A 17,883-nucleotide genomic window follows, 5' to 3' on the forward strand; every position below is an offset into this window, starting at 1 on the left:
TGTGGTGACGTCTGTTCACTTGTCTGTTGGCGGTTATTTGACAGAAGTAAACACAGATCTGGGGCCGCATGCACAAAGCCACTTTGAGTAAAGTTTTAGTCTTATGTGTGTCAAAAATGTAAGAATGACGTAACATCACACTTATTTCTTCACTGCAAAAAATGACATTCTTACTAATTGTCTTTGTCTTGTTTTGTAGTACAAATATCTAAACATTCTTAAATCAAGATGCACTTCTATATATTTACACTCTTTTTAAGGAGAAAAAAATAAGAAATGAATTAAGTTTATAGTAAAAACATGCAAAAAAATCTGCCAACGGGGTGAGGAAAATTTATTTAAAGTAGGTACTTGAGAAAAAGGTCAAACTAAGATTATTTTTCTCACCCCATGGACAGAATTATTTTGACCATAAACTGAATTCTTATATTATTTTTCATTAAACAAGACAAATATCTTAGGTCACTTTTTTTATTAAACCTTAATGATTTAAGTTCTGAAGACGTATTCTCAGCCAGTTAAGAGTAAGAAGGCATCAGAGAGGACGAGACACATATACCACATGAAGACATCATGTTCTGGAGTTATATGATGACACAGAGTTGATCAAATGATACAAGCTTGATCATCAAGAAATATGTATTTGGTAACTAATCTACAGTACATTCGAAGGAAATTGAATAACCTTCCCCACCTCACAAATCAATGCTTCAACTGCAGAAATGATAGTTATAATCCAGCAGTGACGACTATCAGACACCACCAAAAAAAAAAAACTATTAGCGACTGACTGGGTCAGATCATCAAGAAATGGAATGGTTTGGCCCTAACGTGGAAAATTCATGTGAAATATATCACAACCTGTAAATAAATGATTGGAGAAGACATTTCATGTTTTATGAGAACCTGTAGTAATAAAAAAAAGTGTTTCTTACTCTTCCGGTTGGCAGGCTGCAGATTTCCAGAGCACCTTCAACTCGCTTTCTGTCTGCACAGAACATGCGGAAGATACTAAAGGCACAAAACACATACACACACAAGGGCACATGTAGAAGTGACAACCCATTTCATACAGTCAACCGATTGAAGGATTTTAACAGATGGTCTGTACACACTTTCTCACAGGAATGCCGCCTTCAGGTGTGAGCTGCAACACCAATCTCGTGTACCTGTGAAGTGTTCAAATGACATTAGACACCACACGTTTGTGTGTTGAAGGGGTCATATGACACGGCTAAAGGAATATTATGGTTTGTTTTAGATGTATTGTAATGTGTAAACAGGATTTAAGGTTCAAAACGCTGTATTTTCCACACACGTGCATGTTTGTATCTCCTCTTTGTATTTTTGACAAACCTCATGGCTATGAAAAGCAAGGTGTGCTGTGATTGGCCAGTTACCAATGTGTAGTGATTGGTATAATACTGCAAGTGTGTGAGGGAAATGTAACGCCTCTGTTCCTCTTCAATTGTACTGACAGGTACACCACCTTACTTGTGTCTACATTTGTACGGTCTCAGGTCACATCAGACCACTAACTAACGTATATGTGTGGTGTTGTGGACCAGGTGTTTCATTCACTTTTATATAGAATGCATCTTTTGTTCACACACTTTCATTTCTGCAAGCATTTCTGTGTCTAATACATGCATGAGCAACTAATAACACACCAAAGGCACAGAAAAGTGTAAGAAGGAAGTAAATTTCCTCTACTGACTGTGAAGACCGAAACATCACTGACTGAGTCTGAACAGATGCTCATCGTGGAGGAACTTACACTTTCTCCAGACAGGATTCTCTGGACATGTTCTGAGCCAGCAGGTTTGAAGCTAAACTAAAAAGCTCCACGGTCCACTCCTACCAACACACAGCAAAACATATATAGAGAAGGGTTTTAGTTTAAATTTTTTCAAGAGAAAAAAGGCATTTAATAAAACCAACAGGAGCATTATTTCGGATTGATGTGACATTGGACATTCACGTCTATGATTATCTCATACATTTTTGTATTCATAGATTCTTTGGACATATTCATACTGACAAACAGTCACATTGAGATTTCAGTTCCCAGTTTTAAGCTTCAAGGAAATCATTTGGAAGCTATAAAAAGCAGAAAAATCAAACAGCAAGTGTGTGTGTAATGTGAACATGACATGGCTGAGACATTCACATCCACTCAGCAGAGGCTGTACTTCATTGGACTTCACCAGCTGAGGAAGTTCAACCCACCACAGGTGCTGCTCTTACACTTCTCCAGCTGTCATTGAATCTGTCATCTGCACTTCCATAACTGTCTGCAAAAACTGACCTCCGAAGACTACAACAGATAGACCGGACTGTTAGCTGACACAACTCTCCCCAATCGACAAGAACTGGACTCATCCAGAGAGAGTAAAAGAACTCGCAAAATCACTCTGGACCGCTCACACCACGCACACTTTCTGTCTAAACCGCACCTGAACAGTCAGACATAGGAACAGTTTCTTCACACAGGCCATCAACCTCATGAACAGATAAATGTTCTACTGTGCAATAAAAACATGTGAAATACACAACTATATTTATTAAACATATGTAATTGATATAATATTCAGCTTTCCACATTCCCCTGCAGAACCTGTATATAACACAGTATCATTTGTATTTAGCACATCTGTACATACAATATACTGTCTATTGTCTCTTACATATATATTTTTACCTTTTGTCACCTGTGCCTTGTCACTTTTTAACCTGTATGTGCACTGAAGCTTTTATCGCTATGAGAGATCCTTGTGTGTCCAAGCAATCTTGGCAATAAAGCTCTTTGTGATTCTGATTCTGTGCTTCAGATGTATATGACACTATTTACACTGACTTCACTGACTTTAGTTTGAGTTGAGGATAGCACATGTATAGTTGTGGTTTAGGTTAAACACTTGTTTGGATTGTGAATGGATGATAATTTACCTTTGCTACTTCTTCACTAAAGGCCATAAAGTTCAGGAAGGTGATGTTAACCCCGTCAGTACCAAAAACCACTGTCAGCATTCTGTTCTCTAACTTTCCATCCATGTTCCCCACATCCAAAATTTCTCGTAGCTTGACTTCCTGAAAGACACATAGAAACACATCGTCTTTTATAGTAGTGAAAACTGCTAAAGAAGTCATTCTTTAATAAATGTTTACAGAATCACAATGGAACGAGAAGCAGGTGAACCGTATAAGATTAAAGTGTGAACACAGCACAAATTCAGCTTCATCTGCTTCTGGGTTATAAGGCATTTTACACTGATGTTTACCTCACAAAAGTTAAAAATGATTAATAAATCTTCTAAATAAAAAGCATTGTTCCTTAGTTTGAGTATTTTTTCACCCAGTTCAGGATTTTCTTTGGCAAAGCAAACTGTTCCTCCAGCTTTATTAACACAACAAAAAGACACAAAGAGCATTTGTGTTCAGTTTCCTAGTGATCACCCTTCCACCACACTCTCTGCATCCAAATGACACCTCACTTCATTCATAGGCTCCAGACTTTACTCCAGGTTTTCTTATTTTAAGGACCATTTTTGTCCATCCAGATATCAAGTAAAAATTCTAAAACCAGATTAAAATGTGCTATGAAAAGGTTTATGGGTTAAAAACATTAAAGAAAAGTTATGAAGTCAAAAAAAACAAATCACAACACAAACTTTTATGAGATATTACTGGACATAAGTAAACCCTATTTTTAACAATATATACACTTTACCGTATTTAATATATAATAATAGACGAAACAAAACCCAATTGCACAAATGTTAATGAATGTGTTGCACATAAACAAGAAGATAAACATCACATTCACTGATGAGGGTTAGCAAGTGAACAATTCTGTAGTGCATAGAAATTAAAATATGACTTTATAAGCTTTCCTGTGGCTCAATGGTTAGGGCACTAGCAATGCCAAGGTCATGTGTTTGATCCCAGGGGATTGAACGTAGTCAGAAACAAATTTATACTATAATGCAATGTAAGTGGCTTTGGATAAAAGCATCTGCCAAAAGCGTAAATATAAATGTACTGTATGGGTAACCCTAACCCTCAGCATCACGTTCAAACTGATGCTTATTTGAGTTTTCTTGCTATATCCAAACCCATTTCACACTAGGCAAATGATATCTTTATTCTACTATACAAAAGTTTCTGTCACTAAATATTCACAGCCGCTAAAAGAAGTCCGAAGATTCAGAAAATAAACCTGGATGAGTCTGAAGGAATGTTGTGGGATTGTTGTTGAGTTCATACCATCAGTGGAAGTGTGGAAGGAAACCCATTTAAACATTTTACTTAATGCTATCAAATCTTTCTGGTCTTGTAAAATTGTGGGAAAAAATACATTAAGATGATAGAAATCTAATGTTGACACAAGTGCAGTTAAGCTAGTATGTAAAGACACATATGATTATGAATGGCATAAGAAAGTATTTATATTTTTATAAGAGCCCATTTTTAGTATCTGCATTTGGTTTGTAGAGCAGGAATCTAAATCTGTCGAGTTAATCAGGCATTTACAATGAAGCTCTGTCCTGAAAACAACACGACCCGAGAGAGGAACACAAAACCCACTGAGGCAAGTCTTGTGAATGTGAAGTTTAGAAGAACTCTGTGTTCCCGTCCAGGCAACTGTCCGAATCAGCATGGCATCCATTCTGTTGTGTTTAAGAAAGAAAAGAGCCAGAGATCTGACATGGTTCTTAAAATGGGGTTCCTTAAAGTTGAGCATCACAATATTTGCAGCCTTTCCAATATCAAGAAAACATGGCAAGATTGACTCAATTTTACAATTAATTTCAGACTTGTGTATTGTTCCAAAGCAGCTTTACAGTGCATGTTCACAGAGAGAGAGGAGACAAAAATAAGTGTCTGTGCTGACATTCCAATAGCTTAAAGCTAAAAGGGTATTTGAATATAGAAAATTATATAGGATTTTAACTGCAAAGCAGTGAAAAAACAAAAACAAGTTCCATAAAACAGCTGTTACAAGCACATATAAACACCCTATCCCTGGTCCTAACCCATCACATCCCTGAAACACCAGAAAACTGAGCTTCTGCTGAGACGAAGAAGGTGAAATTACTCAGACAATCTCTTTTAGTGGAATCACATCTTCTTTGGTTTCTAATAACCCATTCAAACAGAGCTCCAGTCATTTTAATGAACTAAATTAAACAAGACTCTATTGTATAGAGAGAAGTGCAGGGTCGTCTCTAATGTCACAGCGTATCATGTGACTGTGAGAACTCTCTGAAACAGATTATGTGCTATTAAATTAATTGAATGAAACTGAGGTGTCTGTGTGATGGCAGCGATAGATCGAACCCTGCTGGACGTTTGTCATAAAACCGTTCTTACCTTACAGAGCTTTGAAAAACAGAGCTAAGATTCTCATTACTTGACTTTCACACACTGACCCCACACAAGAAACCTTGAGAGAGTTCCTTACAAGTTTACGCACGCATGCGCACACACAACAAAACAGAGAGTTTTCCAACAGAGTTTAAATCAGAGAGAAAGTAAGAATAAAGTCAAGTAATGAAACCCATCTGATGAACATGAAATATCACAATATCCATGATGTCACCTCACAAGTATAAAGTGAAGGATCTATATAATGCTCAGCCTATACTCACACAGTGCAGCTTTTTCTGGAAAAGGTTTCGAACCCTTAGACTGCAATGACAAGGCTTGTGTTTTCTCTTTTCTCCTCAAACACATGAACTCAAGTAATACGTTCTTAAATTGTTTTGATAAGTGAAATCTTCTTGGAATATCCGGCGAGAAGCAAAAGCTTTGCTTTTTGTCTTCTGGACATATTTACATTCATACAGTGTTTATAATAGACAATAAAGTCTGTTCATTCCGACATCTTATGAGCCATTCCGAGAGTTAATGCAAACTAAAGAAAGAGCTTTCACCATTAGGGAACACATAATTCCCTTACCTTTGGTGTTTTGGCATATCTCCCATTTCTTGTGTCCTTGATGGAAGAAATCTCCAACACGTCAGTCTCCTGGAAACAAAGACACATCAATGATATTGTTATGAGAAATAAGAATAAATATAAAAGCTACACGTGATATTAAACAGAATGTTGAGCAGTGTGAACTACACTTGAGGTCAACCAGAACAGAACCCTGCTGTTTACATGTAGATGTCTAAGGGATCTGTCAGTGTAATTGTGAGGGTGAAAAACGGTCATGCAAAATGATAAATAACAAACATAGATTTTATTCAGGAAATCTTGAAGGTGAATTCAGGAAAAAAATGAATGTGACTGTGAGATTTTCACACATCCCTCATGAAGACAACACTTATATTCGCAGGAAATAAACACAATGGATCATTCCAAATGCTCCAGTGCTCTTGTATGTAGTTTTGTAAAGAAAGGAGCTGCTTTTAATGCATAAATGTGCAGAAGAGACATGAATTAATGAGATGTGCAGACCTCACAAATAAACTAAAACTTCACTTTCACAGAAGTGTGAAGGGAGATAATGAGAGAGACAGAGACAGAGAATATCAAAATTGACATCCCAACTGTATTCTAACTGAAAATAATCCAATCAGTTCTAGAAGCAATGGCGCTGTATGCATGTGAGGTGTGGGGCCGTCTCACCCAATAGAGACTTAACACATTCTACAGGTACAGAAAACTGAGAGAGAGAGAGAGCGAGCGAGAGAGAGCGCGAGAGAGCGCGAGAGCGCGCAAGAGAGAGAGAGAGAGAGAGAGAGAGAGAGAGAAACAGAGAAACAGAGAGAAAGAGAGAAACAGAGAGAGAGAGAGAGAGAGAGAGAGAGAGAGAGAGAGAGAGAGAGAGAGAGAGAGAGAGATTTTGATGGGACGTGTGCCAAACAAAAAATACAAATGACATTTCTTTGCCATAGATGGGTTATGATTTGTGTGTCTGTGATTGAGTCTACAGGAAACACGGGCAGCAGCGAGACCTTCATCTGATGATCATCACAGCACAGACTCTAACTCTAAAAGATATCATGAGCTTTCCTGTAGCTCAGTGGTAAGAGCATTGTGTTAACAACACAACGTTGTGGTTTTGATCCCGGGGGTTTGCACATACCAATGTATAAATGTATAGGATAATGCAATGTAAGTTGCTTTGGATAAAAGCGTCTGCCAAATGCATAAATGTAAATTTAAAGATCAGCAGCTATTTCACAACTCTTCTGCCTTTATTTCTCTATATTGGATACACATCATCACACTTTTATCACTGTATTTGATCTACAGTAAATACTGGTTCTGGCATAAGTCAGCTAACTAAATGTGTCTTTAAAGAAGTGCACTGAGTTCAGACTTGTATTTGAATCTCTGTGTGCTTTTAAAATGGCAACAGTGTGAGACAAGCGTTTAAATAAACATCTCTGTTCTATAAAAGATGTGTGAATGATCTTTTACAGAACACAAATCTCATCCTCATGTCACCTTACGCTAACAAGTAAAACAGCGTTTAATGGTACAAGGCTGAAGATACATTCCATTAAAAACAATTAAAACAAACAAACAAACAAACATAAAACAACAACAAGACAATTTTTTCTGTTTATTCATCAGCATGGGTGCAAACCCATCATGAACTAAACAAACTGTTTGCCTTTAGCTTTGAATTGTCCATGTTCAATTGAGACATGAGGTCATAAGCATGGATGTTTAAAGCAAAGGTCTCAGTCAATGGAGCGGTCTGTATTGGCATGGAGTCAAAGGTCAGTCTCAGTATAAAGGTTCTGCTTTGAAGTGTGTGTTTAAAAAGATCCTGCTGTGTGTAAAGCTGCTCTCTAACATTAACTGTGTGTGTGTGTGTGTGTCTAAAGAAATGTTTACGTAAAGAGCTCCCTGAAAAAGGTCATTCCAAAACCAAATGTCTCATTGTTATGGCAAAATAATACATCTTTCAAATCGCTTTGGATAAAAGCAGCAGCTGAACGAATACATGTAAAAACAAACACAAAAAAGAATCTTCAGACGTTTCTCAAGTAGTTGTACTATTTTACAGTAGATTTACGTCAGTGAGTTTTTTGTCTTTTGCCTGTGACATCAAATCAGCGTTGTCATGACATCACTTTTGGCTCAGGTGATTGGATCAAAACATTATGTGGGTGGATGAACGGATCTATCCTCACACACACAACAGCAGAACTCAGACGAGCATCTGACAGAGTTTAAAGGGGAAAAAATCTGATTCGGTCATGAATGGCCCTCAAGTCGTTAAGAACACAAAGGAAGACAGTTTTGTTGATGACCGGGAGCTTTCTGACCACCCTCATAGTCTGAAACACAACTGTTTCAAAACACAGAAAGTGCGTACAGTCATTGTTGAAATAGTCCATGTGACTCCAGTGGTTCAGCTGTAGCTATATAAAGCCACAAGGATACTTTCTATGTGGAAACAAACAAAAATAAACACTCTATTCAACAATTTCCTGACTTCCTCATCAGTCTAAAATGGGCATCCAGCCGACGGGGCGTTAACTTTTGCATGTGATGCTTACGTTCACAACGCATGTGTGTTGAGTAGGTGCTTGTTCTACGTCTGCACCACACGCATGCGTCACCTGATCCTATGCATCAATGAGGGGAGTCAGAAAGCAATCGGGCCTCAACAAACCTATTTTCATTTGTGTTCCAAAGATGAACAGAGGGTAATTCATGACAGAATTGTGATTTTTCAATGTCTGTCATTACCCATCTCCTTCAGTCAATAGTTGAGAATTTAGTAACCCAGCATCATGACAGTTTCCATCTCATCTTTCATCATATTACAGCAGTGTAAACACGGCACACATCATCTCTGTCGAACACTAACACACAATAAAAAGATAGTAATAATACATATAGAAATAGGAATAGGAATAGAAAAGCAATCAAAACAAACCAACATGTTCACTATCCACAAAGCCAACTTTTGTGCCAGAAAGCAGAGGAAGAATTGTCTCCTAGTGAATAAGTTTTAAACGAAGGAAGCTGTGATGTCCGACTGCTTTCATAATGAATCCATATCAGTCTTACTGTAAATGTACAATAACAGGGTAGAAATGACAATGATACCACCGAAAAGAACTAACAGACTGCGCTCAAGATGGTGGATGGTTATCAACTTGCTGGTCTGGTCAGTGAGATAAAACAAGACCTCCTTTTAAACTGAATTTTGCTTTAAATATTTCCTGGAGGGGAAAGACCAGGTCTGTGGGATACCTTGAAAAAACGGTTTAAAAAACTGTTAAAAAAAATGTAATTAAATCCATAATCACAGCATGCAGGGAAATATTACCATCACAACAAACATCAACTAACCTTTGAACCCTTGAAGATCCCCAACTCAGATCATTCACATAAACACAAAACAATCTAAAACAAGGAGAGATGTGCATAAACAATGCGTGAAATGAAAAGCAAAATGGTTTGGAATGACAACATTTATCGGTAACACTTTACCATAAGGTTATATTTGCTATTGCTAACAATAAGTTATGGCATTAATCAACATGAACTGGCACTGAACAACGCTTCTACATCATTTTTTAATCTAAAATTGTAACATGAATGCGCAGCAAACTAACACCAATAATTGCCATTAACAAAGATGAATAAATCCTCGAATGTGCTGTTTGTTGTTGTCTCATGCATGCAGGTTTACATCATTTTACTGACTGATATTTCAGAATATGAAATACACATTCAATTTGTACAGCAGAACAGAGACGCAAAAACAGAGCATTATGGTTAGAATACATTATTACTACAAAAACCTTTTAGATGTGCCTGTATGTTAGTCACATTCTCTTTTTTCTGTCTGTTTACAATGTGTTAATACTCGTTCAGCTCGGTTTCTTGCGTTTATTTCTCTTTTTCTCTCTCGAGGAACAATGACGCAGGGGAGCCAGTATTTTTAAGTATGACGGGCCCCAAGCCCCAAAGCACCTGCTTGCTCTTTAAATCTGATACTCTCAAACTGAATTGACTGCACATGAGAAAAAAGATGTGCGACCTACATCTCTGACATACTTAAACAAGAAAAAATGGAGCGGAACAAAAACAGGAGGATCCAAAGAAAACGGAGGGGACAAGCAGAAACTCTTCATTACAACTCACAACAATTTCAACTCAGAACATCTGTCTCATCCGTTACATCTCATGATTACATTGCAAAAGGCCTCGCAGGAAACTGTTTCTGTTGTGTCAAGTCATTTTTGTAAGTTGAAATAACTGTTACATTACACATCAATTTGTCCGACACTTTTATCCAAAGATGCTTACAATGCATTAAAATGACACAAGATTCCCCGGGTATTTAACCCGTGACCTTTGTCAGATACTAACAGTAGCACCTCGGGACAGGTTGGTGTTTTGAGATCTTATTGTACCAGCAAACAGTCTATATTGTGTAATATGTAAATCCACATTGAATCATTCTGCTACAGTTCTGTCCTCTGATTTGAATCTATTCAAATGAGACAAGACACCCATCAACTGTTCTCATGCAAACCAAATATTCTAGCATCACACAGTAGATGTTTATTGGTGTTTGAGCTGTATGGTGTTGAGTATGGATATGAACAAATTGTATCTCTAAAAAGGGTCTAAAGCATATCATTACTCGCATGTCCAAATTTTCTTTAAGTAGCGGAGATACTCTTCAGACGGGCTAGCATGTTGAAGTTTGATGTAATGGTTAACTTCTACAGTTACCAGTCAGAATACAATACAATTGAATGGGATTCTGACCAATACTGTGTACTTCTCTTTGTAGTTTGGATTGGTCATTATGGGAATGTGCTAGTGCACCTGTGTTTTTTAATGTGCGTCTAGTTAGTAAATGTCCACTCCCATTTGCCCTGTTTAGCAAATCTGGCCCTTGAAATGCCAATGTTCTTCTATCTCTGATATAAAGTAGTGTTGACAATTTAGGAAAGGCAAGTGATATCAAGTTAACTTTTGAATCTAACCCTTCTCCAAAACACAGCAACACACTAATGATGGAAGATTGAGAGACAAGCAGGACGTCCTGATACTCTAACTTTCACAGAGAATTTAAAATATAGTAACACCATAAAGCAGCAGCTGGTCTGCTATGAGAACGTGAAGAGACTTTCTGAAAAGAATGCACCCCCTCCTTTAATTTAAGAGCAGCACAATGATTCTGTGCAGAAGAGCAAAAAGCAACAAAGTTTACATCACACATTTATACACTTTTTTATTTTATATGATTTACATTACCAAGAAGAGACCCTAACTCTGAAAAGAAAAACGGTAAAAAACACTAAACAACTGATTTCATATTGTCAAAGTTTTCTCATGTAAGCTTTAAGTATAAATGATTAGAAGCGACACAAATGCTTGAATATCTGATGCAGGAGAAGCCGCATTATATGAGATGATAATGAGTTCATTAAAGTCTATGTAGAAAATGTCTCTTCTGTTTATAACTCTGTACAATGTCCTTGATCTGACATCTGCTGAGAGTTCCACTTGGAAGAAGCACTACATGCCGTAGTGAAGCTTGCACTCTTCTGTTATGTGTAATTGTATACTGCATGTGTGACCCAACGCCACGTTTGGCTGCAGTCAAGAATAAAACTTCAGTCACGTTCAGCTATCAAAGGCCACGGGGCACAAGAGATCGGCTCTCCTCCCTGTTTTCCCTTCACAGAGAGAGAGACATGCCATGTGCTGGTGAGCTGGTAATAACATGACCTTCTCACCAGACTCATTGACAAAAATTCTACACAAACATTGAATCTGAGTTTTGCTTGAATTTTAATGGGTTTAGGGTTTCGGCAGACGCATTGATCCAAAGCCAATTTATTAGAGTTTCCACAACCTGTTAACACAATGCTCTACCAGTTGTGCTGACCGATTTTTACTAGTTCAAAGACAGAAAAATATTTTACACTGTAACTGTGGACACTCATAGTAAAGAATGACTGAGAGTTTCACGTCCCTCCAACATGCACTCTTGGTTGATAAAAATAAGGTTAGCCATTTGCACTTGGCATGAAGTAAACTTCAGTTTCAGTAGATTGGATGAAGATTTAAACTCGGCCTGCAGTGATATTGCTTACAAAGAGACTGAGGTGCCTGCCAAAGCGATCTAGATAATAAAAGTGCAGCAGTAGAGCTATTTGCATTCGAGCAAAAGTATTACATGAAATCTTTGACTTCATGAAAAACTTAATTTAAACTTTAAATGATGACATACACATGAATTGCTGTAGCAAACTGAGACAGAAGGCACAAAAGTGATTTCCATCAGAGGAGAAGTTCAGACGTTTCTCCACCGTCGTATCGTTGTTGTGAAACGCTTAAGTGAAAGCCCAGCTCGATCTGCCCTTGCGCTGGCAGCCTGTGGCCACATGCAAATGTTTTAGTCAAATGTGCCTGTGTACAATAAGAAGAGGACTGAGAGACACTGACATTCAAAGCACATCAACCACTTCACATTCCTGCTCTTCTCTACAAACAAAATATCTCATGTCATTTTAGAATCGATGCTGGCTTTTCTCAATGAGACATGTATTATAACAGGTTGTCTTGGCTGCCATTGTGTTCTTTATTTTTCTGCACTCTTTTTTACTTTTTCAACTATTTTTCATTCAAAGAAATAAGCAGCAGCATGACATGTTTGTTGGCCCACAGAGTTATTTGATGGTTCAAAGTCTGGTGACCTTTATAGAGGAACTCTAATTCTCTTTGAAAAACACACTTCAACATTTAAACAGCACGTTTCAAGGTTTCAATTTGCTAACCCTTTTAAACAGAAGTATGGCACTATGTGTGTCTGATGTCCGCGTTTCACAGGAAGAAGTTTCTGGTAGGAGGGACTTAATGCAGAGAGAAATGGAAAAATGAGAAATGAGTTCAATTTCTCAGATGCTGTACATTGTGGCACACAGCAGTGGAAGACAGACGCGCTGTTCTGAAATTATGCTTTCATAAGTTATCTTTTGGTTATAACATTCAAATACGGTTGAGCGCCACATCTTTATACCACTGCTGTGTGACGGAATCTACAGCATCTGAGCAATGAAACTCTTTTCTTTTTTTTTCATTTCTCTATGCTTTAAGTCTCTCCAACTGAAAACTGCCGCGGGCTCTTCCTGTGAAACACAGAAGTCACACATGCATCGAGCCCAAAGATCTTATCAAATATCTAATGAAGAAATTCACAGTGACGTTTATTTACACTGTGGGTTCAAACACACATGCAGTGGATCAGCGGAGGATGAATGACACAGAGACAAAGAGAGAGAGAAACAGCTTTGCTCAGCAGACCTGAAATGACCAATAATGTGCAGTTTGTATAATGCCACACGTCAGAATAGAGCTGCTTTCCTTGAGATGTTTTGGACCTGGTTTGTTCTTTTCTTTCAAGTTAGCAGCCACAAGATGCTGGAGGAATTCTCCTCTCAAAGCAGCAGGTCAACCCTGTTAGTGCAGAATTTAAAGAACGCTGTGATATGTAGAGCCACGCGGTTTAAAACAAATGTTTACCAACAAGTCCACAAGTGAGCGATGTACCGTAAAACAGCTGAGTTCACGGCTGCACATAGTTGTTGCAAAATGAGTCTCAGGCGATAGATCAGAGAGATCACCAGTACCACAACATCAGCAAAGTTTCATGGGATGAAATATGAAAAATCCATTCAATTTAGAAAATGATTAAGGTGAAATAAATGCACTGATTTTTTGCAACTGATAACTGTGATGAATAGAAAAATGAAGAATGAAGACACAACAGAATTGTTTCTGCCCGTAACAACAGTATCTAAGTAACTTGTATGTACATTTCTGTTGTTCTCATGTTTACTCACTGTTTTCTAAAGGAAAACAAAGAGCTTTCATAAAATTAAACAAATCAATTCTTACTCAAACATATGGTCTTGATTCAAGAAAGAGAAAATGCAATGATACTTTGGGCATAATAGTGTTGGTTCGATACCAAAATTTTGGCTTCGGTATGAGAATCTAATGCCGGTAATATCGGTACCACATCGGTAACATAGGTGATCATTAACCATGCCCAAAATATATGATTTGAAAAAATATTAAAAAGACTGCTGTAACAGCTTTGATGCCTATTTTATATATCATTTTATATAGCACCATTTTAAATTTACACTATTACTGAAAAATCCTTTGGTTATTTAGATTTATCATCATAATCCCACAAATATGAACAATTACATTTTGAACAACACTTAAATGTTTCAAGTAGGTCTATTGAACAGTAGCATTCAAGATGAAAACCGAATGATCCATAAAAATAAACACTGCACAGTCTTCCCTGTATAAAATAAATATGTAATGCCTCTTAATAAAGCTAAAAATGTTTCATTTTCTCTTTAATCTCTGATGTATTAGGTTACTGTCACTTTAAGGCAAATTCTTTTTTTGTACAGTACAAAACACAACAGACTGTGCTTATGTGAACCTTTTGTGTTTTTGACATAACAGCGTGTTTATTTGACAGTATAAGAACATATACAAGACAAAAAGAAAACTTGATGATGATTATTAGGCTAACTGAGATGTCTGGAACAGAGATAACGTTATATATGTGATGTATGCCACTGAATGGGGATGTATAGACGCATCCCAGCATTTAAAATATACCACCAAGAGTGTTTCAAGAACCAAAAGGAGCAAAATTCTGGTATTGAACTGATTGAAATCTAACGTGTACCGGTAAATTTCCAGAACCGGTTTACCCTAGTGCATAAAGTTCATGTGCTGCTTGCAAATACTCATCATTTTCATCACTCTGCAAGCCTTACCAATACACTATAATAAACTGCTTCAAAAGAAACAACTTCAGAGATTTCCCTAAGAAATACAAAAGAAAACAAATTACCTTGTTCTGATCCGTCCAATACAAGAAAAAAGCCTGAGGGTCGACACGCAGTGTCACAGGGGTTCCTGTAGTACTGTCCTGAAACACAAGGAAATGACATCTGTGTTTCACATTTCATTTAATCTGGAAAACTGTAAAAAAAAGAATTTCAAGAATACAAAATAGAGAAATCCTTAGTGTGTGCATGCTTAGGAATATTAAGAAGTAAAACAGTGATGGTCACTCAACACCAATGAGTTGCACAAATGGCTACAACTACAGTATCTTGCAACAGAGACAGCAACAAAAAGTTAAAAATCCTGTTCATGAATTAGATATCAACTCAAAACAAACCCAAAAGGCACATGTTCTGCACTAGTCTGACTAACCAACAAATGTCTGTGTTAGGGCTGCTCGATTATGACAAAAATCTTAATCATGATTACTGGTATTTTGGCCAATATTGAGATCCCGATTATTTAACAAGATTACTCATTAACTTTTAAAACAGCCAAGTTTTTAAAATGTTCTGTGACTTCAACTGAAAAATAAATGTAATGAAATAGCACAGCTGAACCACTGTAAAGGAAGGGAGTGCGCTGTGGATTTATACCACAAGAAAAGAGAGGATCCATGCAAAATGGAATGCGGCACAATAACCATTTAACCTCGATTATTTTGTTTTTGTAATTGTTGAATGCCAAAATTGACGATTAATTGCACAGCCCTAGTGTGTGTTGTTTGTCTTCAATGTTGTTTATTCTCTCCCTTGCTTACTTGAGCTCTAATCCTCATAGTAACCTAACGTTATCCTACCAATACTGTTTAGCGTGTTGACAAAATGTTAAATGTTCTACTTGTAAGTCGCTTTGGATAAAAGTGTCTGCCAAATAAATAAATTTTAAATCGAAATGTAATGATTTCTTACTGAACCTCGCCATGTACACAGAAAAGAGCCCTTTATTATTTTTTGCTATACAAGTAGAATCAATTTCCTAGAATATCATTATATACTGTAATATATTTACTCATCATGAGAAGGGGGTATCACAACCCTTTTGCCCACATATTGTATCTAGGGGCCATATTTAAAGCATTTAGAAAGATGAGCTTGTCATGTTTGGAAGAACCCTCAAGAAAACGTGACACAGAAAATGCTGATATTGAAAATGTTGGTAACTCTGAGGAGTTCAGGCTCCGTCAGTTTGAGACTGTATTCACTCACTGAAAGATAGATGAGTGGGAAGCTAATAGAGAAATATACAAAGCGACTTTACTTATAGGAAATATCTAAACCCTAACAAGAAATCAAAAGCTACAAACAATAATATGCAACAGATGTTTGATTTGTGGACATTGTTGAGATCTCTAGAGAGGAGATACATATGAAACCAAAGTCTCTGTTTGCACTTCACTCAATATTATTGCTGCCAGGCAGAAACAAGTGAGCTATAACTGTAATATCACTAATCACTTGTGCTTCTCTTACACATCTATTGTGTGTCAGAATGAGGTAAGCTCACACACCATCATGCTGAAGGTCTGGGAGACCTCTCACCTCCAAAACTGAGCTCTTGTTAGTCTATTGAGAAACGGTTAGTCCTGAGACTCTGAATAACTCTGAGACTCATGTGATCCTTCTCTTTACTGAATGACAATATGCATGCAGAACGACAGACTCATCCAAACAGCCTTCACAGAGACTTCAATAAGCTGGTCAAATACAAACATGCACAAATAATTGATATCGTAAATCTCCATTCACACCACTCAGTTTTGAAATGACATGTCAATTATAGATTAATTCCCGGCCACAAGAGGACACTAACAAAGACAGAACACATTTGTTCAAAGTTAAACATCTGATAACTACATGTAGAGAAATAACGGCATTGGAGAGTGATGTGCACGTGTATGTTACTTACATCATCCCATTTCAAAAATTTGTTGCCCGTTTTCAGGCTCTCGGGCACAGAAGCAGGTTTGAGCTTGAGCGCGTGAACTCCGGGCTGTGCTCCTGCCATCTGTGCGCGTTCCCTAAACTTCACACGCTTGTGATGTTAAAGATCCCAGATTGACTTGTGGAACTGAAGAGACGCCTTCGTGCTCGTTCCCGTGTCCTGAAAGCAGTTGTAGGATCGCCGTAAACCACAGAAGCAGAGGACCTGATTGAGATCCTAGCGGGCTCGAGCGCGCCTCCCTGCGCTTCATTTACTGTAACAAAACTTTTGAGAGCAGAAATAAACTTATTAGAACGGTAAAAAGAGCTCAGACTTTTGACATTTCAGTCACGAGTCTTTCTATCAAAATGTTTATTAACCCATTCACATAAAGCTTTTGTAACTTGATCTAGTATTGTCTTCAAAACTTACGGCAAATGTTTCCTTTGGAGATGTGGGCATATTCGTGACGTCATTACCAACACCATTGGTCATGATATTTTTCTTCTGCTACAGTCTGTTTTCCTAAATAAACACTAATAAATGAATGAAAATCAACAATGAGATAACTAGAAGTAACCCATTCTGTATCTAATGCTACTATTAGACGATCAAAGCATAAAATAAAGCGTAATCATTACATTCGTCCAGTTAGGCTAAACCAAAAGAATATAGAATGAGTGGACACCATTTAGGGTGTATTTTTTTACTGATAGATCAAATGCCATATTTAAATACAAAGGAACACATCACTGTTTCATAAGTGCATTTAAGGCTTCTTCTCAGGTGGCTGTAGGTGAAGGACTAAACCCTCTTTTTCAACGTTTTTTTGCACTTCTGTTTGGAACGATGTCACGTTTCCTCAGAGACCTGGGGCCCGTTTCAGAAAGCAGGGTAAGTGCAAACTCCGAGTAAGTCAACCCCAGAAAACGGAATACTCAGGGTTTTTGGTTTCAGAACGCGAGGAATGTCAAACCCGCGACCGCGGAGTAAGTCAAGCCCATTTCAGAAATCGAGGTATCTTATACTCCGGGTGAGTAACCAGAGTAACCTACTCCGTGAACCTAACCTGGTCGGGA

General features: G+C 37.5%; 1 protein-coding gene across 7 annotated transcripts in view; it reads right to left on the minus strand.

Annotated features, from left to right (window-relative positions):
• LOC130434015 (1-phosphatidylinositol 4,5-bisphosphate phosphodiesterase beta-1) overlaps positions 1-17,347 on the minus strand; it is a 50,543-nt gene extending 33,196 nt beyond the window's left edge. For 4 of the 7 annotated variants that reach the window (XM_056763843.1, XM_056763845.1, XM_056763844.1 and 1 more), the window contains exons 1-8: positions 17,237-17,340; positions 16,790-17,089; positions 14,886-14,963; positions 5,963-6,031; positions 2,950-3,090; positions 1,778-1,857; positions 1,116-1,169; positions 936-1,011 (exon numbers count right to left, since the gene is read on the minus strand). In XM_056763843.1, coding sequence (XP_056619821.1) covers positions 936-1,011; positions 1,116-1,169; positions 1,778-1,857; positions 2,950-3,090; positions 5,963-6,031; positions 14,886-14,963; positions 16,790-16,888 — 597 coding nt within the window. In that variant the 5' untranslated portion in view covers positions 16,889-17,089; positions 17,237-17,340. Of the gene's footprint in view, positions 1-935; positions 1,012-1,115; positions 1,170-1,777; positions 1,858-2,229; positions 2,509-2,949; positions 3,091-5,962; positions 6,032-14,885; positions 14,964-16,789; positions 17,095-17,236 lie in introns of those variants that run through there. The other 3 variants (XM_056763841.1, XM_056763842.1, XM_056763847.1) reach the window with 3 other exon arrangements.
• Positions 17,348-17,883: the final 536 nt, after the last annotated feature.

Source organism: Triplophysa dalaica, chromosome 13 (genome assembly GCF_015846415.1).
Source record: "Triplophysa dalaica isolate WHDGS20190420 chromosome 13, ASM1584641v1, whole genome shotgun sequence".
Lineage (NCBI taxonomy): Eukaryota > Metazoa > Chordata > Actinopteri > Cypriniformes > Nemacheilidae > Triplophysa > Triplophysa dalaica.